Below are 27458 nucleotides of genomic sequence, written 5' to 3'. Positions count from 1 at the left end.
GCAGAAGTAGTGACTGATAACTAACAGTAACCAGGGAAATAAAGTTGGAAGCCAATGCCCAGATTTCACGGCTGGGGGGGAAGATGTTTCATGGGTTTTAGAAATACTGAAATTTACAGCAATGGTTGCTCATCAAAGTAAAAATGTACAGCAGATAGTAAGAGTGATGCTGGAGCTCAAGGTGCGGGTGAAGTACAGGGTCGACGCCCTCAAACTAGAGAAGCAGGTGGGAGGCGTGCTCAACAACGTGAAAGAGCTTCGGAGAAGCCTCAGCACGTGTCCTCCGGGAGCTGGACAGACAAGACCAGGCCTGGCTTGCTTCACCCCAAGTAGCTTTTAGGAAGGAAACGCAAACTCAAGGACGTCTGGCCCTTCCCGCGTTCAAAAGAAAAGTCCGTTATCATTTCACTGAGTGCCTTCATGGCACTCTGCGTATCTCATGGATTCCTCTCTGCACCCACGAGAGGTGGCTCGCGCCTCCACGTTCCGTGCGGGGTAAGGCCGCCCTCAAACACCTGCCCAGAGTCGCAGGGCTAGGAAAGGGCTCAGCCACCATCCCACTCCAGGTCCGGCCACCCCGAGACCGCTTGGAAGTTCTGCTCCGGCCTTCCTCGTTCTCTGGCGGAGGAACGCGGGTCGGGAGAACGAACTAAGCCACGGCAGCTACCCACCGCCCGTGCTGGAGGGAAAACCACCGGAGGAGCCGGGTACGCAACCTCCCGCGGAGGCCGCTGCCGCCGGCCCAATCAGCGTCCGCCCCCGGAGCCTTCCAACAAACGGCCCTCTGATTGGCGTCTTCTGCCAGCCGCCGCGTTGCCCTGGCAACCAGGCGACCAGACCCAAAGGCCGGGCATCCAGGCCGCCGGCTACCCAGCCCAGTGGCCCTTCGCCTCTTCCGCCCGCATCTGGCACCATGTCGCTGCGGACTCTACCGCTGCTCTTCTTGAACTTGGGCGGGGAGATGCTTTACATCCTGGACCAGCGGCTGCGGGCCCAGAATATCCCGGCAGACAAGGCCCGCAAAGGTGAGAGGCGCCCGGCCCGCACAGCCAGCCCCACGCCCCGCCGCCCGGTCCCCTCGCCGCCGCCGCCGCCGCCGCGCGCACAGCCGGACTTCCACAGCCAGGCCCCCCTACAGACTGACCAACACCCCTGCACGCCGCGCTCCTGTAGCCACAGAGCATCCGCTCAGGGCCCCTCAGGAGTCAAATTCCCCAAAAGATATTTTCACAGCAGAAGGATTTAACACCCGCGCTAGGGTCTATTATTAAGGGACCTGACACCCACACACACACACCCCATTTCCTCATCCCCTCAAACTGGAGAGGTGATTTCCCTGTCTCTCTTGACAACCAGTCCCTCCCAAATATAGGAGACCAAGCGCCCATCACCTGGGAAACACCCTGCTAGTCCAGGCATCCTCTCCCCCACCACCCCGCACCCCAACAGGTGCTGATTCTCCTTTCCTCTGTATCCTATCCTCCTTGAGCTGAGGCCAGTCTTGCTAATTTCAGAAGCTATTTCTAGAAAGGTGGGATTCTGAAATAATGGATGTAAAAGAAAACATAAGAAAGTTGCGTTATTCCCTTCACAATGATTGGAAGAGAAGGCAGTTCTGGAAATAATTATATGAGACTTTCTAAAATGCAAAATCTGTCATCCATATACACCACATCTAATCTCCAGAGAAATGCCACCCAGAACTCTCTGCCACCATTTTCTTCTTTTCCTTCCTTCTCAACCAACAACTGCTTTCACCAAGTTTCCTGGGATTAAGTGCTGAAGAAATATATAATTCAAGGTAGAGAAAGATAAGTTGGTGTAAAGGTAACTGACATGACCCTAGATTAAAAATTTATTCTCTCCAGCAATCCGTATGCTCAACTGATGTTAAACGTACAGATTCAGATGTTAAGCATACATATTCAGATGCTCACTACTGTATCTGTGTGATTGAGTCCAAGTCCATGCACAAAGAGATAAAAAGAACTCCCTATCGCATACCCTCTCCATTCATTCTGCACACTGCTGCCCTTGAGCTTTCTCAAATGCAAATCCGTCCATACGCCCTGCTACTTAAAACCCTTTGTCAGCTTTCACTGATGTTTGGATGGAGACCAAGTGTATGGCAGGACATTTCTGGGTCCCTGCTGACCTGATCTGTCTCCACCTCTGCAGTCCCACCTTCCACCACTGCCTGCCTCCTACTTTGTATCTTAATACCAAACTGCTTGGAGGCCTACATTTAAAACATGTTCATTCACGTTTCTGTGCTAATAATCCCCATTCTACCCCCAAAGATCCCATGTCTATGCTAATGGTTCCTCTTCCATACTGCATTATTCGGCTCGAGAATCAGTTCCTTCAGGAAACCTCCCCACACCAGGCAAGGGTCTGAGAATACTCCCATCGCACCCCATGCATGCCTCTCCCTATCTTATCGCTCACTGGCCAAGTTATACTGAAATGGTCTGTGGGTGTCTCCCCCGCACGTGATTATCTTCTTCATCTTTGTACTCCAGCACCTAGCATAGCTCCTAGACCAGAATAAATTGGTATTCAGTCAATGTTGGTTGAACTGATGATCTAAATTGGCTGTTTTATATGATGTTGCCATTTCTTCCTCAAGAGGGTTCTGTTTTCCTTGGCAGATATGTTCTGTGATTGCATTCGGGCTAATGGCACTAGTGAGCTGACAGGTCGTCCTTGCACTGGCGGTCTGCATCTTGAAAAATGGTATAAATTAGCAATTAAGAGCATACTCTCTGCAGCCGTACAATTGGGTTCCAATTCCAGCTTTGCCCTTTAACTAGATGTATGACCTTGGAGAGTTACCTCTATAAGCCTGTTTCTTTTTCCATAAAACAGGCATCACATATGCTCACAGCAAAGTTGTCAGAATTGAATGAGATCATGTATTCAACATGTTTAACACAATGAGTAGCAGGTGTTGGCTTTCAAGAGGCGGTCTGGGCAAGACCCTGTGAATATGAAGGGACTGGTTTCCTTTGTCTTCAGGAGCTATAGTTCTTCTGAGTTTGCTAAATACAGCTTTAAGGAGTTTCAGCTGTTTTTAGTAATTCACATTCACACACCCCTTCCTTACTTCCACAGTTTAGGTGACTTCTCTGAAGACCTTAATCCCCACAACTGTACCATCATGTAGGTAATACTATGCCCATTTTACAGATGGGGAAAATAAAGTTAATTTGCCTGGGGTTACATAGTAAGAGGAAGAATAAAGAATTTGAACCCAGGTCATCAGGCTCCAGAACTCATACTCTTAGCCTGTATGTCCTTAACTGCTACGCTATAGTTCCATACGTGGGGGGACTGTATCAGAATCCTTGGGGATGGGGGGATGGGAGATCAAGAAAGGGGGAGCTCTGAAAAAATTGTCCAATGGACCCACTGATTTTATGAAAGAAAGGACAGAAAGTAACTGGCTCATGGGGACTCATAGACGACAGCCGGTAAACAAGGTGGAGGGTGCAGGATTCAGAAAGCTGAGAATCACCCCCTCTATCCCACCAGTGAGAGCTGGTGTAGCCACAGGAGCCGCTGTGACAGTTGCTGGTACACAGAGGCCCATAAAACACCAGCCACGGTCAATGAGTCCCCGCTGATGCTGTGAATGGAAATCATATTTCTTCTAGGTGTTTTCATTCTCTTACACAACTAATTGGTCTCCTGGAGGCCCTGTGGCTCCCACAAGGCCAATGCAGATGCTGCAGTTTTTCACCACGGCGGAGCCTCTAGTTTAGCATTCAACAGAAAGGAAGTGCTCTCGCCGTGGGGCAACTTCGGAGTGTTGCATTTGAATGTTGTCCCCGTTTTAAGCAATAGCAAGAATAATAAAAGCCGCCTTGGCCTCACGCCAGTCCTCTCACAAATCCCCATCAATAAGACCCTATTACATTTTGTTTACATCCCTCATTTTACAGAGGGGTTGCTGAGACACACAGCCAGTAAATGATTTTTCCAATGTGAGCAGATCGCAGTGAAGGACTGAGCAACCAAATGGTGGCGAAGTTCTATTTTTCTTTTTCTAGCTTCAATTCAGCAGGCAGGTCTGGATAGCGTTGGGCCTTCCTCCCACTCAAAATACAACTAAAGTGAATTTGGTATAAGCAAGTCATCTGGAAAAATAACAGAAAGAGCGGGACATGCTTTATCAAATTCCCTTGGATCCTCAGGAGGACCGGGGCAGGGAGCGCGCGGCACTCCAGCGACCTCTGCTGGAGCTGAGCGTCATTGCCCGCAAGAGTGCGGGAACCCTGGGCATGCTTTCGCCAGCCGGCTCCACTTTGTCAACAGCGGGGAGCCAAGGTCCCTTAGAGTTCGTGAGCCCCTTGAGGCACCACCGCCCCGGTCCTCCTGCGTCAGATGCTTCACTGACTGTGCCACCCAGGCGCCTTTGTAAAGCCTTGTTTTGAATGATGTGTATTCTCATAGCATTAGAGACTTCTCGCCTTTCAAGATAAACCCCAGGGGAGCTAGTGCTGGGTTTCCTCTCCCACGGGGCTTTTTTGGAACTTGTTAACTTACCCATCAACTTTTTCAAAGTTTCAACTGGAGGGCAGAGAGTATTTACATTAGACATTAATGCAAACATGCAAAATGAAGTTTCACTGACCAGATCATTGGAATTGGTATTTTTAAAGCCTCCTTGAAAAGAATGTTCTTGCTTCATGAACGGTGTTTTCTTTTTATATGCTTCATGTAGATGAATGGACAGAGGTGGACAGAACACGAGGTATGCTATCTCTGGGCTGCATGCGTTCAGTCTGCATCCACAGGCTCACTGGGTCCTTCATCCCTGGGCTGACTGGGCGACCACTCTAAATATGTCTAAGGAAAAACACAGGCGTGAGTTTCTCTTTAGCCAAGAGACTGGTTGTACGTTGGAATCTCTCACTTAAATAAATACAGCATAGCATGTAGGATGAAAACCAAGCACAACTTGTCCAAAGGACCATATGGCCCAGGAGGTATTTGTCTCATCGGTTCCAAGTTCTGCAGGCCATCAGCCACACTTCTGGGTCGGCTGTCCTACTTGGTAGTCCTTAAAACAATTCTGTGACAGTATCGCACAGCTAAAGAATTATGCTTCGACGCTAGTGCTCCTCCCTGAACTGTTCTCCTCCGCACACTGGTCTCTCTAGAGCGACAGAGGAAAATGGAAGCAGGCGGCTGCATGGCTGCCGGACGCGCATGCGCTCTGGCCTTGTGTCAAATCTTCAGTTTCCCCTTTGGCCACGACTAGCGGCAAACCAGAAAAACTTGCCGGTTCCTCAGAATAAAACCTCAGCCTTTCTCCGCCTTAAATGTTGCAGGGACCTTCCATCACTTGACACCTGGGTGTAGCTGATGCATGTCATCAGCCATCGTCCTATTGAGTCTCAGTGCTCTCAGCATACCAAGTATGCTGAGGAGATGGCGCATGTAGTATCTAAGAGAATGAGCATTAAAACCAAACACCCCATCCCAGTTTCACTTCCGCCACCAGCTGAGTGACCTTGGACTTTAACCTCTCGAAGACTCAATGTTCCTCCTTCATAGAGTAAGGAGAATAATTCAGAGTTGTCTTGGGGCTTAAAAGAGAGAATGCATGGAAAGTTCTAAGCCCTGTGCCTGGAACATAGTAAGGATTCAAAAATGGTAACCATCCAGAAGTAGTAGCTTCTCCCTTTTACCCTCGGTTCCAAATTGCATGTTCCTAATAAACAAATGTATAGCACAGGTGGTTGGTTAAAACTCAGTTGCTTTCATCAAGAGAATTATTTCTACAGGCCAGGGTCAAAGAAAAACCTAACTGAAGTGCTTGATATATTTTTATTGTCTTACCATTTCCTATGAGTAATTTTTGACCCACCTCTTGACGCAGTGTGGAATTTCAAGCAAGAGGTGTGGATTAGGAAGGCTGTTAGTGTACATGATTGAATCATTGGAATTTATTTTAACTTAGGCATTGCAAAATAATGAGCAGAAACTGACTTCCTAATCAGAACCTGGGACAAGCAACCTGATCTGTTAAGAACTCAGTTGCTAACACTTTTGATGCACCTGTGAAAAATTACTTCCTTCCCTGCCCTTAGTCTCCGCTCCCCCCAACCTGGCTCCTAATGCATTCCTGACTCATGAAATTATGCAAAGCTCATGCAAGTGCCAAAAACTAACACCAAGACTGACTGACCGGTCTGCTTAAACCCATTTCTCGGGTTTAACTTAAATACAACGTGGGCTGCTTCTCTAGGGCAGGGGTAGCGGCCAGTTCCACTTTGGGTGCTGGTGTTTATCTCATGTCTGGTACGGATTTAGGCCCACCTCAACCAAGTGCTAGGGAAAGCAGAGTGTGAGGTATAAACTTGTCAATTTGTGCCCCCATATTCTTTCCAAAGACTTAAATTCTGGAGGTGGGAGTTCTGGGTACCAGGGCCCTATCATCAAACTGCCATGTCCTCTGCCGGGTCATTTGTATCCACTGCTCGGCCCCCAGGGACAGCGTGTGCTATACTCTGAACAACAGGAAGACTTTCTGGTTGTTAGTGTGCAAGGAGCCATAATGATGTATAGCCTATTCTCTGCCCAGGGGGAAAGACTTCCTTTTGCTTTTTACTTTGCCAGAGTGACTAACAATCCCCCCGCAATTTTCTTTCTTTTAGAACTGATATAGTTGGGTCTTAGCTATTTTCACAGATGTTGCTAGGGACTCAAAGACCCTAGAGAAATGGCTCAGCACCCAGGCAAATGGCAGTAACTGAAAGCATCGACAGAATCAGCTGATGTGATCCTGCAGCTGGAATTCTTCCTCTTGGGCACACCTGTTTGCCCTACATAAATCCATGGAAAGTTCTTCAAATTCTTTCTCTCAAGGCCTCACGTGTGGCTTTTCATTTGTACCTATTTGCTTGTAAATTCTGCTCTTGATACAGGCTATGGTAAGAGAAAGGTAGAAAACCCAGTTTCTTGCAGGTCCCTGCTTGCTTAGTTCTAAGCCAAAAGACCATTCATGAAGAAACCCAGAAAAGTTCCTAAGTCTCCAAGCTGTCCGCACTGGGGAAATGTTAGTGCACATTAAGGGCAAGCTGCGACGGGTTCACATTGTCAGATGTGAGAGATACCCTGTGTTGGTAATGGATTTGGTTCTTCCTCACAAAGAGGGTAGAGCCTCAAAGTCCAAGGTCAAGTGTGAGTTCAACACATCTGAAAGGAGTCAGTCATTTAGTTCTTTTTTTGTCAAAATATGGGAGATCCCTTCCCTCCTCTCTCTCTAGCCCTTCCATGTAAGAGTTAAATGCAACCAGCCCTCAGCTCCCCCTTCTCCCAAAATTGCTCTTTGAGATCCCTTTTTTAAAGCTGGATTATTTATTTATTTATTTATTTTTATTTGTAAGTAGGCTCCATACCCAGCAAGGAGCCCAACATGGAAATTGAACTCACTACCCTGAGATCAAAACCTGAGCTGAGATCAAGAGTCAGATGTTTAACCAACTGAGCCACCCAGGCACCCCACGATTTTTTTAAAGTAATCTCTACTCCCAAAATGGGGCTCAAACACAACCCCATGATCAAGAGTCGCATGCTCTATGAAGTGGGCTAGCCAGGCCCCCCGATGCTGGCGTGGCCCCCAGGGTACTTCTATCAATTACTTAAAGCTGGAAAGGGTGCCTGAAACCATGACCTGAATGAGCTACCTTGCCCCCTGTCTCTAAAATACATGGTCACAGCCAATCACCTGGTGCAACATTTGGCAAGAGAAAGGGGCATTTGTATTCTTCAGTGACAATCACTCATGTTTAATAATTGATTTTGTAAAATTATTGTAAGTCATCGGTTTTCTTTCAAGTTTTAATTACTATGAACGTATATTCATAGTATTCAGCATCCATATACTGTCACCCTGAGGCCAGGATATATCTGGCTTAATTAAGAATAATCTGGGGCACCTGGGTGGTTCAGTGGGTTAAAGCCTCTGCCTTGGGCTCAGGTCATGATCCCAGGTCCTGGGATCGAGCCCCACATCGGGCTCTCTGCTCTGCAGGGAGCCTACTTCCTCCTCTCTCTCTGCCTGCCTCTCTGCCTACTTGTGATCTCTGTCTGTCAAATAAATAAATTAAAAAAAAAAAAAAAGAATAATCTGTGTTCCAGGGCGCCTGGGTGGCTCAGTGGGTTAAAGCCTCTGCCTTCAGCTCAGGTCATGATCTCAGGGTCCTGGAATTGAGCCCCGCATCGGGCTCTCTGCTTAGCAGGGAACCTGATTCCCCTCCTCTCTCTGCCTGTCTCTCTGCCTACTTGTGATCTCCGTCTGTCAAATAAATAAATTCTTAAAAAAAAAAAGAAGAAGAAGAATCTGTGTTCAGGGGCACCTGGGTGGCTCAGTCCTTAAGCGTCTGCCTTCGGCTCAGGTCATGATCCCAGAGTCTTGGGATCCACCTCCTCATCAGGCTCCCAGCTCAGCTGGGAAGCCTGCTTCTCCCTTTCCCACTCCCTCTGCTTGCATTCCCTCTCTTGCTGTGTCTCTCTCTGTCAAATAAATAAAATCTTAAAAAAAAAAAATGATCTGTATTCATACATACCTGTTCCTATTTCTTATACCAGAGGGTTTTCCTGGCCTTCAGCTAATATTATTTAAGTAGCACAAAATATTGAAATGAATGAGTGAATGAAAAACTAGAATTATAGACACTTTGGTTTGCACATCCCTTTGGATTTTATTCTCACCAGATGGAAATTTTCCGTTTTAACAACAATATAAGACACATCACCACAGTGTAATATCAATATTATAGACTAAAGTAGAAATTAAGGCATTCTAAAATGGTGCTAATCTGAAGTATATGTCTTGTAGAAGCATTAAAAATGTTTTCATCTCTAACCAGTGGGTAGACTCGTCTATTTTCATAAAATGCTTGTTCTTTAAAAAAAAGTCAATTACCATTATTGGTCCCATTTTAGTGAAATTTAATTTTAAGTAAAAACGTTATAAATTAGTGGGGCGCCTGGGTGGCTCAGTCATTAGACATCTGCCTTGGGCTCAGGTCATGATCCCAGGGTCCTGGGATCAAGCCCCGAATCAGGCTTCCTGCTCAGCCGGAAGCCTGCTTCTCCCTCTCCCACTCCCCCTGCTTGTGTTCCTTCTCTCACTGTCTCTGTCAAATAAATAAATAAAATCTTTTTTTAAAAAAAGTTATAGATTAGCTAAACAAACTGAAAAAAGAGCTCTGCTGTTTCTCATTTTAAGGAAGAGATCTATTCTAAAATGTTCATAGGAATCCTTTTTTTTTTTAAGATTTTATTTATTTATTTGACAGAGAGAGAGAGATCACAAGTAGGCAGAGAGAGGAGGAAGCAGGTTCCCCGCCGAGCAGAGAGCCGGATGCGGGCATCGATCCCAGGACCCTGAGATCATGACCCGAGCCAAAGGCAGAGGCTTTTAACCCACTGAGCCACCCAGGCGCCCTTTAGGAATCCTTTTTAAAGAAACATCTCCCTTATCATCAAGTGAGAAAACATACGTATAACAGTGGTTTGTAACCACTGAAGCACAACACATTCGTACATTGTCACATTTCTGTTTGCTCGGAGACAGTCTCATAAAGCATTCTGGACCCTGCTTTCTACTGGGACGCCTGTGTGGTTTCTCCGGAGGGAGCAGATCTCACCAGCACATCAGCATCCCCACTCTGCATAGACCCAGCTCCTGCATTCCATTCATACACAGACAGCATTTCCTGAATAAATCTGCCTCTGGTACCTTGCTCAGCTATTTCCTCTCTTGTCTCTACAGTTCTGAATGACATCATCTCAACCATGTTCAATCGAAAGTTTATGGAAGAGTTATTCAAACCCCAAGAGCTCTACTCCAAGAAGGCCCTGAGGACTGTCTACGACCGCCTGGCTCATGCCTCCATTATGAGACTGAACCAGGCCAGCATGGATAAGGTGAGGAGACCACTGCCTCTGTCCCGTTGTTGCATTTCTTGTATCTTTGGTGCATGAGCACAGATTGGGTCTAATGAGAGGAGATAAGCTGTGGTGCCTTGCCAAGAAAAGATATGTGCAAATATCAGTTGTTGGTATTGAGTTCCAGAGTTAGAAAGGACCTCAAGTCATCCATCCCACCCCCTCTGATGATCGTGTCATTCTGCCCACCTAAAGAGGAAGCTGGCATTCAGACCCATATTTAAGAACACACTCCTCAACCCGATGCAAGTGCCTATCCCTAAAAACTTTAATTCTGCTTCATTCTTAATAAATGACAGCTCTGTGATGAGGAAACAAGGCATTTGTAAAGCCGAATCAAAACTGCTTAATCTTTACTTAGCACGTGAACATATTGGGGCGCCTGGGTGGCTCATTGGATGGGTGCCCAAGCCTTTGGCTTGGGTCATGATCCTGGGGTCCTGGGATCTAGCCCCTTGTCAGGCTTCCTGCTCAGCAGGGAGTCTGCTTCTCCCTCCCACGAGGGGCTCGTGCTCTCTCGCAGTCACTCTCTCTCAAATGAATGGATAAAATCTTTAAAAAAAAAAAAAAAAGGAACATGAACATATGTTTCTTTTTTTCTTTTTTTAAGATTTCTTTCATTTATTTGACAGAGAGTGAGCACTAGCAGGGGGAGTGGCAGGCAGAGGGAGAGGGAGAAATAGGCTTCCCGCTGAGCAAGGAGCCCAATGCAGGGCTCAGTCCCAGGACCCCGGGATTATGACCCAAGCCAAAGGCAGATGCTCAACCGGCTGAGCCACCCAGGTGCCCCTGAACATATTTGTTTCTTTGGGAAACAAATTATTGGGGCACTCTGATTTTTTTTAAATAATAATTCCAAATAAATAATGGCAGAGAATAGACAAATCTTCTATTCAAAAATATTCAAAAATTCAGAATATAGATACCCCCCCTCCCTGTATGGGGACTATACTCAGTGACTTCCTTCCAAAGGGGCAGTATGGAAAGGGCAGAGAATAGCTGACATACAGTGGGAAAATGACAAACACAACAAGGTCAATGGTGATAAGTGATGTTGATCTTGTGTACCCTGATGCAGTGTGATGAGGATAGCACTCTACCTCCGTGGTCTTCCTCCCAAAAACCTACACTCCATTCTGATTGTGAGAAAAACATCAGACAGATGGGGCGCCTGGGTGGCTCAGTCCATTAAGCAGCTGTGTTCAGCTCCGGTCATGATCCCAGGGTCCTGGGATTGAGCCCTGCATGGGGTGTCCTGCTCAGCGGCGAGCCTACTTCTCCCTCTCCCTCTGCTGCTACCCCTGCTTGTGAGCTCTCTCTCTCTCTCTCTCTCTCTCTGTCAAATAAATAAAATCAAACAGATAACATTTGGAGGTCATGTTATAAGTACCTGGCCAGTACTTAAAACTCTCAAGGCCACCAAAAACAAAAACAGAGAAATTGTCACTGCCAAGCGAGGCTTAAGGAGACCTGATGCTAAATGTAACGGGGGTCCTGGAACAGAAATAGGACATTAGGGGAAAACTAATGAAATCTGAATCAAATATGAACTTCAGTTACTTTTAATAATAGCAATAATAATAACAATTTTTTAAAAGATTTTATTTATTCATTTGACAGAGAGATCACAAGTAGGCAGAGGAGGCAGGCAGAGGAGGTGGGGAAGAAGGCTTCCTGCTGAGCAGAGAGCCCGATGTGGGACTCGATCCCAGGACCCTGAGACCATGACCTGAGCCGAAGACAGAGGCTTAACCCACTCAGCCACCCAGACGCCCAATAATAACAATTTTTAAAGAATTCATTTTTTAGCTCCTCCATTATGTGAATTTGTGTAAATCCTGAGGACTGAGTGAGTTTTAAGCTTTATACAAAACCTGTGCTTACTTCCTGCCAGGCTAACCTCAGAGAGCCGTCTCCCTTTAACTGTGCCCTTACCTCCTCTCACTTACTTCTGGAAAGTTACTTTATTTCCTTGAGCCTCCATTTTCTCATCTATAAAATGGGGATAATAATGGCTTTTTCATCAGTTTCAGGAGGGGTAAGTGAGAAAACATAACACACGTAGGCCTGGCACATAATAGATGTTCAGTCAATGTTAATCATCCCTGCACTGCTCGCTCTTCTCCTTCTGCCTTTAAGAAGGTTTAGGTTTCCATGGAGAAAGGACACAGAATTTGGAATAAAAAACCTGGATTCAAGTCTTAGCCTTACCAGTTGCTAGCTGTAGACTCAATTTACTGAATAACTCTGAATTTTCATTTCTTTATCTTCTACCTGGTTTTATCCTTTGTTCCTCTCATGGTGTCCTATCCACCACAGGGGCTTAACGTGTGATAATGACAACAGAGAGTCCCACGTCTATGTCTTCAGTATTCTACATTCCCACCACACACGCCCCAGGGTATTCCCGGCTATTCGGCTTTCTAAATTAAATGCTTAGCTGCATGTTGGAGAAATGGGATCATGTAGAAAATTCTAGCAAGTGCTAGGATCTGAAAGTCCTGAGTTCAAAGCTCACCCTGCCACTTATTACCAGTTATGTGAAATTAAGCAAGTCTCTTCATTTTTAAACTGGGGCTACCATCTTCGTCATAGAGTCCCATGTGAGTGAATGGGACGAAACAAGGTGATGTATGTGGGTGTGCCCAGCACTACACTCCATGGGTGTGATCAGTCCCTCTCCTGCATTGGTCATGCTCAGAGCTTCTCTCCCAGACTGGTTCCTTCCGCCCCCGCCCCCAGACCGCCCTGCCACTGTCAGCGTCAGCCTTCTCCCAGGCACCAGGTAGAAAACGCTGTGATTGTTTCGGACAGCCGTCCTGTGGCCCCAAACCTACTTAGCCAGTTCCTTCGAAGAATCACACCCACTTCTTTTCATGGCTTTTTCCATGCCCGCCATCTTTATTCTAGGCCTTATGTCTGAATTATTCCAGCAAAGTTTTTTTCATTCTTATAGTCCCTAGATGTTATTGCACACCTATCAGGAGCCAGCTACTAGCTAATCTCCCCACCTCCAGTCTCCCTTCCATCCCTTCTCATCATTGCCAGACTCCCTAATCTAGCTTAATTACCACTTCCATCGTGACAGCTCGGAAAACTTCAGTAGCTCCCCTAATCCCCACCATGTCTAGTCTAAATTATTTTGCCTGTCTCTCTAAAACCTTTAGTATTCTAACCTTGCCATACTTATCCAACTGTGTTTCCTACTGACCCCAACACGAACTGCCCTCTCTAATCGGGCTGTTCTCCTCATTGTCCCAGGAAAATGGCATACTCGTTGCTGCCTCTAGGCTCCCCTGCGCACTGTTCCCCTCGCCTGGAATGCCTCTCCCCTCCCTCAGTCAGTGTGAGCCTATGACTCAGCCTTCTGCTTCCACAAAACCTATCTTGACCACATTGGTCCTCACCAGTGTCTCACCTCTGATCATCGGTGGATGGCCAGACCACACGTGGGGCTTGTTGATATCTCATCAGGTGTTGTTCATCACTTACAGTTGCTCTTACACGGTCGTCAGACTTCACACTTGCCACTTGCACACCTACTCTCTCCTTGACTCCTCTCGGCTATTTAACAACAACAGGAAATTAGGGAGTATTTTTTAAGATTGTATTTACTTACATATTTATTTAGTTGAGAGAGAGAAAGAGAGCGAGCTCGAAGTAGGGGAGGGAGAAGAAGAGAGAAAAGTCTCCAGCAGACTCCACACTGAGCGTGGAGCCCAATGTGGGTGTCTGTTCCACAACCGTGAGATCATGACCTGAAGTGAAATCTAGAGTTGGCTGCTTAACCGACTGAGACACCCAGGTGCCCGGGGGAGTATTTTTTTACAGATGAGAAAAGTCAGGCTCAGAGAGGCAAAGGGACGAGGCCAAGGCCATCCACAGCACATCAGCTGTGGCAGCAGAGGCCTGGTTTTTGAACTTGCTCTCTCTGAGGCCAGGACACAGTCCAGGGCCCCGCGGCTGCCAGTGCTGTTCCTATCGTGTTCCATCAGTGGCACGCATAAGCTGACCAGAAATCCTGGTTTTCCCGAGAATGCCCTGGTTTATACCTGTCGTCCTGGCGTCATTATTCACCATCTCCTTTCTGCTCTCCATCTGAGTGATCACCGACGTGGTCGCCTGAGGTCCAGGAGATGCCCAGAACGGATTTTCCATAAATGCTGCCTGAAAGCATGTGTGAGGGCGCTGATGTCTATTTCTATGTATTTTGTTCAGCTCTATGACCTGATGACTATGGCTTTCAAATACCAAGTACTGCTGTGTCCCCGCCCCAAGGATGTGTTGCTGGTCACTTTCAATCATTTAGACGCCATCAAGGGTTTCATCCAAGACTCCCCAGCCATCCTGCAGCAGGTGGAGGAGACATTCCAGCAGCTGACTGACGTAAGCGGGTCGCCGGTTCCTCACCGCTCAGCCCCGTTCATGTTCTCGTTCCCTTGTTAAGAAACAGCCAGATTCTATGACAGACAGAACAGGATGAGGGGTGGCAAAGCCTGCCACTCTCCTGAAAAATTCCAAAATTCTGCACATATCCATTTGGGTCACGTAATAGACATTCCCATCTGAGGCCCTCTCGCTGTCTCCTTCCACGTCGGGAAAGCAACGACACAGAGCATGGCCGTGACCTCCTGACTTTTCTAAAAGGCAGTTGGCCGTGGACGTTCTGCTAAATGTTGGGGAAGGGTCCCTCCAGATCTTTGGGGAAGAGGAAAGGTGAATTGTCCCCTGCTCGGGCGGGGCCTGATGGGGTCTGGCTCTCGGGCTCTCAGGCTCTTGGGCCGCCCTGCTCACCCTAGCAGCCGAGCCCCCTGCCAGCTTCTCTTGCCCCCGCCCCCAAGTGCCCGCCTAGCGCCGCCTGTCTGCACTTCTCACCTCACTTCTGAAAGTGAAGTGTCTCTTTGCTTTGCCTCTGGCAGAGATACGGAGGACTCTCAGACGGGGAGTTCCAGCTGATTCGGCAGACGCTCCTCATCTTCTTCCAGGACCTGCACATCCGGGTGAGTGACTGGGCGACCCCGGGAGCCCCCTGCCACCGCCACCCGAGGGAGACAGGGTGCCAAGTGATCAGGTGGAAGAGGGCTGAGGTTGCCCGTTAGTGATTCCTCTGTGTTTGGCTCCATAATGACAAACTTCCTGATAAGAAAGCTCAGCAGTTTTTCAGTCCACCAAGGAAGGCAATGATACCGCCCTTCCTTCCCAGTTCCTTGATGTGTTCCTTGAAAATATGATTTATTCTCTTCTCCGGAGGAAATGTGTTTTCAAGGCTACCAGTCTGATATTAATAATAAAGCCTTTTCTCAAACCACTCGCATCCTTAACCTCTCCAGTATCTGACGCTGTCAGGAGGCTGCTGTCCCACCCCATGAAACCCACCTTACCAGGACTCTCCTGACACCAGACCGTCCTGGCCTTGCCCTACCCCTCCCGGCTCTATGCCCCTCACCCCTTCTTCCCCCCTTTCCTTCACCTTCGACTTTGGAGTCTCACCTACACCTTCCCCTTGCTCCAGCTCTGCCACCTAGACCCACGTCTCCACCTACTACAGCGTAAGGTCTGTAGCAAAACTTGTCTCCAAAATTCCAGTCCTGCCCCACTTCCAATGTCCCAGTTTCTGTTGAGGGCCCCACCACTTCTTCACTCAGTAGTCTAAAGCAGAGCATCACCTTCGATTCCCCTTCTCTGACCCTCATCTAAAGGCCTCCCGAGACTGCCTTTTCAGGTTATACATCCTCCTTTCCCTTCCTGCTGCCCCCAGCCTGGCTCAGGGCCCCTTCTTCTTGTTGGCTGTTGCTCCCAACTGATGCTGCCTCCTGACCCTGTCAGGCCTACTCAGGACAGCTCTACACCTTTTAAAAACACATTGTGGAGCTTTTGAATGTGGTGCCTGACTCTCTTGGATAGGACTTTGATCCTCTCCATAACTTAACACACTGCTGAGGGAAGGATGGGTGATAAGGCAAAAGGAGCCGAGGCTCTGGAGTGAGGCATCCTTGCTTCTAAATCCCAGCTCCAACACAGCTCCGTGACCTTGGGCAGATCACCTCTCTTGAGTGTTACCTTCTTCATCTGATGATGCCTTACTGCGAGCACACAGCTGAAGCGGTGTGTGTAATATGTGTGTATTTGCTCATATGTGTACAGTACAGAGTGCTTCCTTCCAGAAGCTGGTCCCAGTGGTTACCTCCTGGTTGTGGAGAACTGCATGGAGGGTGGGAATAGGACAGAGACTTATGTTCCACTGTATACCCTTTGAACCTTTGGAATCTTGTACTTGTGTAGGCGTAATGTATTCACACAATAAAATTCAAAAAAAAGAAGCAATAGGATGTCCTTAGTGCCTGATCGTTATTTCCCTTCCATGGACCAGGGAAGACAAATAGATTCCAACTCGGAGGCCAATTTTATGTTTAACCCTCATGAATAATTTTATTTGCTATGGCTCGAGGAATAATAACACCAATATAAATTAAGATCTCTAATAGTCATCGATTAAAATAAAAAATATGAAAGTACAAATAACATTACGTTTTGTATTACTTTAAAATATTGAAAGCTTTGCATCAGATTCTTATCTAAACAGGGCCTATTTGGACATTGTTTTATGGATTATGGTGATGTGAGCAGCCGTATTGATTTCGCAGTTTTGACAAGAAAAAAATTTGTTATAATAAAGACACTCCTAATAATAAGCTTATAACGAAATCAGTAAAGTATATTAAACTACAAAATACATTAAGCTTTATTTGCTAAATAGGCAAGCAATGAAACATCAGAATGTTCATGAAAAAAAACAGGAATCACGTCTCCTGACAATATTCAGCCACTGCTCCGTGACACTCAGCTGGTCTTCCGAGTCTGGTCTTGAATGGTATTTCTGTTCAGCCACAATTTGTGATTGCCGGTGAGGATTTTCTGTTTTCAAAACAGCCTTGATAGTCTTTAGATTTGTTTGTAAAACTTACTGACTAAATCAAGAAAACACAGGTCTGATCTAATACTCCCTTGCTCACTGTTTAACCAAAGCAAATACAAAACGCCTCATCCTGATATCCAGAGCTTTCTGTGGTATGGAGAAACAACGAGAAGTAGTCTGAGTGTGCTTGAGGGCCTGACCTGCACTCAGGGCTGGCCAGTTCCACTTCCTGTGGAACCGCAGTCCACTTCCGCGTGGACTCCTGAGCCGTTCTTTACAACCATCCCAATCCCCGACCCCCTTGGCCCTCCAGAGTTCTTCCAGAGTTGCCTCCAAAAGGGCAGCCTCCTCAGCTCAGCCACCCTCTCCTGTCCTCTCATTCCCACTCATGCTTCCTTCCCTCGGGTGCTCCCCGTGGTTTCAGTCATTAGAAAACAGCATTCCGTCTTCGCCTCTTTATAGAATGTTCCCTATCCCTCCCCTCTGTGATCCACTCCCCTTGGAAATAGCTCATCCCTGTAAAACTCGTCGGTCTAACGCATGTTTATGGAGCGCACTGTTTTCAGTGTTAGAGATACAAAAGTGAACAGGACCTAGGCCCTGCCTAACGGGGTTCTGCGCTAGTAGGAAGAGGCAGGGAGGATAAGGAAGTCAGGTTCTTGTTCTGATAACCTTAGGAAGATGGCAAGATAAGGGAAAGTTATAAAGGGCAACAGGGTGGGATGTCACGTGAGACCAGTGCTATCCAATAGCACATCTGTCATGATGGAGGTTCTAGATCTGTGCTGTCCAGTATGATAGCCACCAGCCACATGTGGCTATCGAGCACTTGAGATATGGCTAGTGTGACTGAGAAAATGAATTTTTAATTTAGCTTAATTTTTTTTAAGATTTTATTTATTTATTTGTCAGAGACAGGGCCCACACAAGCAGAGGGAGAAGCAGACTCCCCACTGAGCAGGGAGCCCACTTCAGGACTCAATTCCAGGACCCTGGGATCATGACCTGAGCCGAAGGCAGACGCTCAACCATCTGAGCCACCCAGGCGTCCCTCATTTAGCTTAATTTTAATAGTCACACTTGACTAGTAGCTCCTGTAGGTGACCGTGCATCCTTAGATGAGAGAGTCAAAGTCAAGCCAAGGGCAGCCTTTCTGAGGACAGACATTTTAGTTGAGAATGTAACTAACAAAAATCTCAGGGAAGCACATCTAAATGGAAGGGACAGCACATTCAAAGGCCCTGAGATGGAAAAAGCACGATGTGTTCCTTAGAGAGGAAGCCAGCATGAGTGAAGCCCGTCTAGGCAAGGAGGGGTGTGCCGTCACAGGTGTAGTGTGCAGAGGGGCACTAACTAATCAGACCAAACGTCAGCCATAACCAGACTGCCTTGACTTTATGCCCTAGGGAGGCGTCTGTTCTAAGAGTAAAGAAAACATTTCAGGCACCCTAAGGTCAGTGGTAACGTCTGATCTGTGTTCTGGAAGATGAACTGCACAGGACAGGGGCGGAGGTGGGACAGCAGTGAGGACACTTATAGAAATCACAAAAATGAAAGTTCTTGGCATAGGTGCTGCCAGTGGAGACAGCAAGAGGTCGTCACCTCTGGGGTATCCCTTCCAGGCAAGAGCAGTGAGACTTTATGAGAAATTGAACATGGGGAGGAAGGAAAAGAAGAATGAAGGATGACTGCCATGTTTCTGGCTTGAGCAGCTGCTGCTGCCTCATGCCACCGAGAGAGGGAAGGACTGAGGAAAGTATATTTGAGTAGACAAATTAATTAATTCTATCTAAGTTTGATTTGCCAATTAGGCATCCGAGTAGCAATGTCAAGTGAGCAACTGAATATGCAGATCGAGAGCCCAGAGGAGGGATTATCAGCCTACAGCATAGAGGTGGCCTTTGAAGTCTTCTGGCCCCTTGTGGAGGCTGCTCCTTCTCCCTCATCCACAGGTAGGGTGTGAGAAGCAGGGTTGCATTCTGCCACCTCTCCCCTCCACCCCCACCCCCACTTTCCCATCATGGTTCTCCTGCCCTCAGCAGTGCGGCCCTCCTCTAGTGAGGCCAGACCAGCAACCACAACACCGTGCAAAGCCCTACACTCTTCACGCACTGCTGAAGTTGCCAAGCTGCTCACCCGCATTCCCGGAGCATTCACATCCCTGGCTCACTGTCCTCCTGGCCACCAGAGCCCTGCCGCCACCCTGGGGAACGCGAACACTCAGGGACACGCCTCAGCCCCACTCAGGCCCCACCTGCGTTTCCTCTTTCGGTAGGAAACATGCTTCCTACCCTCAGGAACTCATTAGAGAAGGGGAAAAGGCACAAGCACCTTACAGACATTTTATTTATTTATTTGACAGAGAGAGAGAGCACAAGTAGGCAGAGCAGCAGGCATGGAGAGAGGGGAAAGCAGTCTCCCTGCTGAGCAGGCAGCCCAATACAGGGCTCGATCCCAGGACCCTAGGATCATGACCTGAGCTGAAGGCCGCTGCTTAACTGACTGAGCCTCCCAGGCGCCCCCAGACGTTTGATTTTAAAACAGAAGAATATGAAGAGAGAGATCACAAAGGAGAGGGTGGTCAGTTCTACTAAAGAGAATCAAAAGTCAGGGCACCTGGCTGGCTCAGTCGGTGGGGCGTGCAACTCTTGATCTCTGGGTTGTGAGTTCAAGCCCCATGTTCAGTACAGAGATTACTTAAATAAATTAAAAAAAGAAAAAAAGAAAATGAAAAGTCTTCATAGAGGATCTGCTATCTTTTTTTAAAAAATGGATTTTCACAGGCCCATGGGAAGTATGGGGAGGGGTTAAATGGACACCCTTGGTGGAGGACACCATCTCAATACAGGCGGGAGGCTCGGGTCAGCCTGGTGTATTCGGTGGTTCGGCGGGTGGGGGTGTGGCGGGGGAGCAGAAGGCTGCAGGCGTTTGGGTGTGGCTGGAACATAAGAGTCAAGGAAGAACGTGGCTACAGAGAAGAACAAGGGCCAATGGGACATTATCTGGCAGGCAGTAGGGGGCCGCTGAAGCAGGAGAGGGACAAGGTCAGATAGCAGTTCAGAAGAGTGTCTTCAGCAGCCGATCGGAGAGGGACCCCAGCCAGGTGAGGGGGAGGCAGGAAGCCCAGCTAGGTAGGAGGCTCTTGCAGCAGCCAAGCCAAAGGTGACAAAGGTCTGCCCTAGGGACAGGGTGGAGGAGAGGGACCAGATACAAGGTGTGATCACTGGGGAAGCAGGGCTTGATGACCAAATAGACATGGGAAGGCAGGGGGCAGGGGAGTGCAGATTGCTGGCGTGGTGCCCAGGCGGTGTCATCCACGACGACTGGGAACACCAGAGGAGGATTGGGTTTGGGAAAACAATTGATGACCCTGTTCTGAGCAGGGTGAGTTTGAGGAGCATCCCATGGAAGCTGTCGGTGGGCACATGTAATAGGCAATGGGATAGAGGCATCCAGGGCCCAGAGAAGAAAGCTAAGTGGCAGCTCAAGATCTGGGAGCCATCAGCACAGAGGTGAACACTGGGAATAGATGGGATCAGCTAGGGGACAAAAGGGTAGAGTGAGAGGAGAAGGACAGGGGACAGTTACACTTACAGCTGAGGGCCAGCAGAGGGGCTGGGCAAGCGGACAGACCCAACAGTCCCATCCAGCCAAGGGCAGGTTGTTGGGTCGAACGCAGCCACACACTGGACAGAAGCATGTACATTTCAGAACTGCTGTGACATAGTCAACATTGCTGCAATCAGGCTCACAGAAAGTCCAGCACAGACTTATACATTCCCACTCCTCCAAAATTTCTTTCTCCATGCTCGTATTCACATCCCTTGGCCACAGAATCTCAAAGTTTAAAAATTCCTTAACAGTCATCCAGCCAAACCCTCCAATCAAACCAGTTTACACATTCCCCCCCAAAAAACATGCCTGTGCCCTCCCATCTCTGCTTCTAAAATGTCTTCACACCCACCTTCCTCTAGGCCCACCTCCAAACCCACAGTCGACCTACCCACCCCCATGCCTGTGGTCATTCTCCTTAGTGGGCTACTTAAGTAAGCACATGCTACCCAGCATCTCCTGCTTTATACTCTCCCTTTTCCCCATTTTATGCTCGGGTCCTGTGTCCAATTAGACTGTAATACTGAGCGTATTAGCTACCATGCATGGAGCACCTACTGTGCATCAGACTCTCTGATAACTGCCTTTGCATTATCTGATTTAGCTGGTAGCACTTGCCCATTGAATAGAACTGAATAATATTTGAATTATAATAATTGAATAATAGAATTATAATTATTGAAAAATAATAGAATTATTACCCCTAGTTTAGCAAAGAGAAAACCAATGCACAGAGAGGTTGTGTAACCTACCCAAAACCCAGAGCCAGCCGCTTCGCATTACTTGTTCGCATGCAACAGATGCTTGCTTTTGAGGATATTATGAATATAATCTTGTAGCATTTTAGAGTTTGAAGGGGTCTTCAAATTTATCTCCTTTTACAGATGAGGAAGCTAAGATCCAATGAACTGATTAACTGCTACAGCCTTTGTGGGATTTAATCTGACCCTGACGTCAACACAAAGTGTGCAAACCAGGGCGCGCCCAGCTGGCTCAGTCAGTAGATCATGAGACTCTTGATCTCCGGGTTTTGAGCTTGAAGACCCATATTGGGTAAAGATATAGCGATTACTTTAAAAAAAAAAAAAAAAAAAAGGGCACACAAACCAGGAAGTAGAAATTCGTATAATGTGGTGTTTTCAGTCACACAGAAAACCTTCAGGCACTAATGCCAACCAGACCCACGTGCTCCAGCCCCTTCCCACCAGTCCAGCACATGGCCAAAAGATTGGGTTCCAGAGTCAGAAACACCAGGGTTGAATCCTTGGCTCTGCCCCTTATGAGCTGGGGGATCCTCGAGGAAGTGTGTCAACCTCTGTCTGAGCTGCCAATTCCACATCCATAAAATGGAGGCTCTGATGGCTCCTGCCTCAGAGCTGTATGGGAAGATCAGGAGGGAACCGAGGAATGGGTGTGGACTTCATTTTGAATCATAGCCCTCTTACTGTTCTCTTTGGGCAAGTCCCCTCACTCGGGGAGCTTTAGCTTCCTCATCTCTAAAATGAGGTAATACAGGACACCTGGAAGCCTTGCTACACACTTCAAAAGATCTGTTTGTACAACACTGTAACTCTTCAGGGCTGATTATGCTTGTTGTTGTTTGTTTTGTTTTTAAGATTTTATTCATTCACCTGACAGAGAGATCACAAGTAGGCAGAGAGGCAGACAGAGAGAGGGGGGGATGCAGCCTCCCTGCCGAGCAGAGAGCCCGATGCAGGGCTTGATCCCAGGACCCTAAGACCATGACCTGAGCCAAAGGCAGAGGCTCAACCCACTGAGCCACCCAGGCACCCCACTTTCCCTTTCATTGTTATAAACTCCCTAGGTAACATCCCCAAGCCGTTATATACTTCCCTTCCTCAGAGTGCTTGTGTCTAGGAAAACATACCAAGGAAAATGACAAGTGTATTTGTTTCCCCAGGTATCCATATTTCTAAAGGACAAAGTGCAGAATTCTAATGGTCGCTTTGTGTTGCCGGTGTCCGGACCTGTTCCCTGGGGAACTGAAGTTCCTGGACTCATCAGGTGAATTCTCAACTGTAATTGTCAGACCAATGTTTGGGGTGCCAGGAAACCAACATGTGGGCCGCCACAGAGAGTGCCACCCTGCTCAGTCCCCCGCTTCCTTCAGTAAAGTGTGGCAGTTAGAAGGTCAGGTTCTCATGCCCCGCGGTGCCACCCAGCGGACACTTGAGGCCAACCACCCAGTTCTTCAGGATTCAATTCCTCATCTGTTAAATGGTTGCTGTGAGTGTGGATAAGATAGTAATACTCTGAAGTGCTCACACAGCACCCAGCACATAACGTGCACTTGGTAAATATTATTTTTACTGTATTGCCACTGTTATTGCTTCAGCCAACATCTTTATCTTGAAGGAGTGCATGAATTCCTTTTTGTCCCATAGTACCAAGAATAAAGAAGCCTCCAGGACTCCCCAAGCTTGGAGAACATTCCATCATGTAATATTTGTATTGTAGAATATTCACCGACAAGGGCAAAGAAGTGAAGAAGGTAGAATTCAAGCATGGTGGGCACTATGTCACCGCACCAAAAGAAGGTTCTTTTGAACTTTATGGAGACCGCGTCCTGAAACTGGGAACTAATATGTAAGCAAATTCTCCCTCCCTGAATGAGTTCAAGTCCAAGGGAGGTCACTTCACTTAAAAAAGCAACTTGACTTCCGCTATGAAAATCCCTACTGACAAGTGAAATTGTTTCCCCTCAGATACAATGCATGCAGAGCGCTGACATTTTCACAGGGCGCCTAACATTTCCAAACATAAGGCAGCTCATGAAGCTGAAGAGATAAAAGATAGTAAATGGCCATGGAAGAGAACTAGCCCAAACCCGTGTCCCAGGGGAGGTCAGAAAGGCGAGACCGTCACATAGTGTTCCTGTGCTCTGCGGTAGTATACATCCCTTTCCCAGAAGAGCCATTTCCACACAGCTTCGCGGGTATTTTTCTTTGGGAAAGCGTGAAACTGAGTGGCTGACACCCACTTCATTATATTCTGTACTCCCAGCACATTTCTGGATACTTTTTTTTTTTTTTAAGATTTTATCCATTCATTTGACAGAGACATACAGGGAGAGAGGGAACATAAGCAGGGGGAGTAGGAGAGGGAGAAGCAGGCTTCCTGCTGAGCAGGGAGCCCGATGCAGGGCTCAATCCCAGGACCCTGGGATCATGACCTGAGCCGAAGGCAGGCACCTAACAACCGAGCCACCCAGGCGCCCCTCTGGATGCCTTTTAACGTCTCAAAATGAAAGTTACAGGGGCGCCTGGGTGGCTCAGTTGGTTAGGCAACTGCCTTCAGCTCAGGTCATGATTCTGGAGTCCTGGGATCGAGTCCCACATCGGGCTCCCTGCTCAGCAGGGAGTCTGCTTCTCCCACTGACCTCTCTCCTCTCATGCTCTCTCTCATGCTCTCTCTCTCTCAAATAATTAAATAAAATCTTAAAAAAAAAATGAAAGTTACACACTACATTTATGAGTTAGAAGGAAGTGGGTGTGAAAGGGCTGGACGATGTTTTCACAGTTTTCTGTTGATACCAGGTACAGTATGAACCGGCCCGTGGAAACCCACATGTCTGGAGCATCCAAAAACTTAGCTTCCCGGACACAGGTAAGCTGCTGCCTTCCTTCTTCAACTTCAGAGCTTATTTCTCAACATAAAAATCTGGACGGGGAGAAGAGTGGAAACGCTAGACTTCAAAGCTAGCCAGCGTTTCCCTCACTCTCATTGTTTGCAATCTTCTCAGTTTGGCCTTACAAGTACAAAGGTTTTTAATTGTAGTTTCTCATGAAGACTTCCAGTGATCTGACTAATTAGGTGATTTTAGGCTCAGCTCAGCCACCATAATTAAGCAGGAAACACACACCAGGCCAGGTGAAATAGCATTTGTACCCAGGCCCCTGGGTCTGCAGATGCTGAGTCCGTGCTCCTGTGTCTCCTGATCATCGCAGCAAGCCTCCATAATGCAGGGCTACCCCATATAATGCCGTGGCAGCGAAGTTCAAGTGGGATTTTGGATTCTCTGAATTCCATCTTTATAAAATCTCGCAGAAGTAGCTACTAGCCAGCTCTAGGACAGGTCAGGAAATACCCAGCTCTTTGGCAAACATTTATTGAACAACTTCTATGGGCTGGGAACCCAGGGACGCAAAGGTGACTTAGAAGGAGAAATGGGCAGGCAGAAACAAGGTGTCAGTATAAGCAAGGGCACCAAGGGACAAAAGAGCAGAGCGGTATTTGGGGGAAGTGGGGAAGCAGCATCTCTCCCGCTTGGCTAGATCATAATGCAACTGAGGGAGGTGGCCAGAGACTCGCCTAGACCAGGACTCTGGTCTAGGGCCCGATTCGAAAGAGGCTTAAGCGATTTGGACTTTGCCATTTAGGCAAGATGCAGAGGGGTTTATCCCCAGTGAGGAAGAAGGGAGAGGAGAACTCTACTTTGGATAACTGGCGGCAGAGTGACCAAAAAAAAAAAAAAAAAAGGACAGTGGAGGAGGCAGAGCAGGGGGCAGCTGGGTTAGAGGAGCGGGCTTGGAAGGAGGGGTGAGGGTTGAGCAGGGCCAGACAGCAGGAGGAGGAAATGGGTCTGGGGTGTGTTCACCACTGTGACCACCTGAGGGCAGTGTGGTAGCTCCTATGAAAGGAGTGCCCTTGGCCCTGGGGCATTGGCTGAGGCTCCTGGTAAATGCCCCGGGAACTAGACTGACGGAAGAGGAAGCAATGTTCTTCTCCTTCAAGGAGGAAGGTCGTCTGAGGAGAACGGGGATGACTGGGGCCCTCCACTCATCTTGAAAGTGTGAGAATCTCTGGTTTGCTGCCTTGCTAAAAGTCCTTCTGCTTCTGATGTGGATTGTTTGTTTGGGTTAAGCCTGTTTTCTACTATTTATTTGGACACAGTTCTTCCCAGGACAATTGAAACAGTTATTGTTTTGCCTGGTTCTGTAATACTGCGGTGGGTATCTGGGGTCTCAGCAGGAAATGTGATTACCTTCATGTGGCTAAAAATCATGAAATTGTTTCAGCAGGAAATCATTGCTCCAAACCCTCTTGCTAAAGAAGAGCTGAATTTCTTGGCCAGGCTGATGGGAGGGATGGAGATTAAGAAACCCAGTGGCCCTGAGCCAGGATTCCGGTTGAATCTCTTCACCACGGATGAAGAGGAGGAGTATGTTTTAAACCTGTTTCTTCCAAGGCATATCTAAAAATCCTAAGTGTGATAAGAACAAAAAAAATGGCCATTATAAACCAGTATTATTTATAAACATAGATGTAAAGGTCACAGAGGAAAACCCAGCAAATTCAATCACCTACTTAAAGAAGAATCCACCAGTATTAAATAGTCTGAACCTTCTAGATTCTTTCAAGAAATAGTTCTAAGATTTTACTTAGCAAAGCATAGCTGAACAAGAAATATTGGAAGTCAAGATAATCATAGTAAGAAAAATCTGTTAAGAAACCAGAGGAGAGTCAGAGCATGATATCTTTGGGATAAGGTAGTCTCCCCCAAAACGAATAAGGATAGTAACCCACCCAGATTTACACAGAGATTTACAGTTTATAGAACACTCTTGCACCATTATCTCACGTGATCCTCCTCACAACCCAATATAGAACCAGGCGATTCTAGTTCCATACCCATTGAACTAACTTTTTGCACTTCTGTGTGACAGGTACTATGGTTAAGTGCCAGGGACACGAAGATGGGAGTGTAAGACCTAGAGCCTGTCCTCAGAAGCTCGCAGGGTAGGAAGAGAATGTACCAGACATGAGTTAGTTCAGTGTCGTGTCATAAATGTGCTAATGGAGGACACAGTGATTGACTTTGCATGGGCAGATGGAGGGAGCTGGCATCCGGGCTTGGTCTTGGAGTTTGCCAAGCAGAGGAAGGGGGAAAAACATTCTCAGCCCAGTTCAGTACATGCAAAGGCACAGAGACAGATAAGGACCTGACTTTTTGGAGCATAGGCTGCACTGCTTGGGGAAAGGGCAGAAAGCTGAAGGGAAGCGGCAGAAGGTGAGGCAAAAAAAAAAAAAAAAAAAAAAAAAAACAGGCTGCCAAATGATCAGATGCCGGTGTGCCACGCTGGCAAGGAGAAAACTCTAACCTTTGACCCGCTTCTCTACCGCCTCCTGCAGACAAGCTGCGCTCACCAGGCCAGAAGAGTTATCCTATGAGGTTATCAACATACAAGCTACTCAGGTGGGTGCCAGCGATTACACAAGCCAGGGGTCAGTCCCATCCTCATCTCGGGCTAACCTTGAATATCCCAGGCCCTCCCTCCGTCCCTCAGCAGCATGTACCCAGAGTCCCTATCCTGACACGCATCACAACGGCGGGGCAAATTTCAACACCATCTGCTCAGAGAAGCAGCCATGCTGACACACCCCCTTCTCGGCCTTGCCCTCTCACTTCTCCAATAGGACCGGCAAAGGAACGACGAGCTGGCTCGCATCATGGGGGAGTTTGAGGTCATGGAGCAGCCGAAGCAGAGTGCCAGCAAGGGGGACGATCTGCTGGCCATGATGGATGGGTTCTAGCTGCGCTGGCCTGGCACCCCCACCCCGCCCCCTGTGGCACCCTGCGGAGGGCCCAGGGAGCAGAATGATGCTGCTCGTTTTCGACCAAGTGAGCAGTTACCTCCCATCCCTGTCTGTGTTGTAACGAACTACACAAGCCTCCCTCAAGGAGTACCGTGTCTGCAAGGCACACACATACACATGTTTTCAACAAAATAGATTCTGCCTTTTAAACTGGACGTTTTCCATTTTCTTCTGCCTTATGGCAACTGTCCAAAGCATCCTGGGCCATAGGTTCAAGCGCCAGAGTCACTGAGGGGGCACGCCTATTGCTGCTTTCCATCGTAGCTTTGCAGTGGACACCCGCAGCCCACAGATGCCCATCTGCAAGCCATCATGAAACTTCAGAGCTTCCCGGGATGCACTCGGC

The 27458-nt window shown here is 47.7% G+C and overlaps 1 protein-coding gene across 3 annotated transcripts; it reads left to right on the top strand.

Annotated features, from left to right (window-relative positions):
* Positions 1–826: 826 nt before the first annotated feature.
* On the top strand, positions 827–27267 carry LOC111143287 (organic solute carrier partner 1). 3 transcript variants are annotated; one of them, XM_022496928.1, is made up of 11 exons: positions 857–1025; positions 4727–4756; positions 9791–9945; positions 14185–14352; positions 14886–14966; positions 22416–22519; positions 22973–23101; positions 24052–24121; positions 25537–25676; positions 26648–26711; positions 26933–27238. In XM_022496928.1, exons 1-11 carry the CDS (start codon positions 914–916, stop codon positions 27047–27049), a joined length of 1170 nt encoding a protein of 389 aa, XP_022352636.1. In that variant the 5' UTR covers positions 857–913; the 3' UTR covers positions 27050–27238. The 3 variants fall into 3 exon arrangements, with proteins under 3 accessions (XP_022352635.1, XP_022352634.1, XP_022352636.1); XM_022496927.1 differs by lacking the exon at positions 4727–4756 and having other exon boundaries at positions 827–1025; positions 26933–27267; XM_022496926.1 differs by lacking the exon at positions 4727–4756 and having other exon boundaries at positions 855–1025; positions 25534–25676.
* Positions 27268–27458: the final 191 nt, after the last annotated feature.

The sequence above is a fragment of the Enhydra lutris genome, unplaced genomic scaffold (assembly GCF_002288905.1).
Source record: "Enhydra lutris kenyoni isolate GAN:26980312 unplaced genomic scaffold, ASM228890v2 scaffoldscaffold9, whole genome shotgun sequence".
In the NCBI taxonomy this organism is placed as follows: Eukaryota; Metazoa; Chordata; class Mammalia; order Carnivora; family Mustelidae; genus Enhydra; species Enhydra lutris.
Note: the sequence above shows the minus strand (reverse complement) of the source record. Positions and strands in the feature narration are given on the sequence as shown.

Bases quoted from the DNA above. Each gene is read 5' to 3' on its own strand.
- LOC111143287 (XM_022496928.1), top strand. From the start codon at position 914: ATGTCGCTGCGGACTCTACCGCTGCTCTTCTTGAACTTGGGCGGGGAG. The intron at 9,946-14,184 runs GTGAGGAGACCA...TATTTTGTTCAG, and splicing joins ACCAGGCCAGCATGGATAAG to CTCTATGACCTGATGACTAT. The intron at 26,712-26,932 runs GTGGGTGCCAGC...CTTCTCCAATAG, and splicing joins TCAACATACAAGCTACTCAG to GACCGGCAAAGGAACGACGA.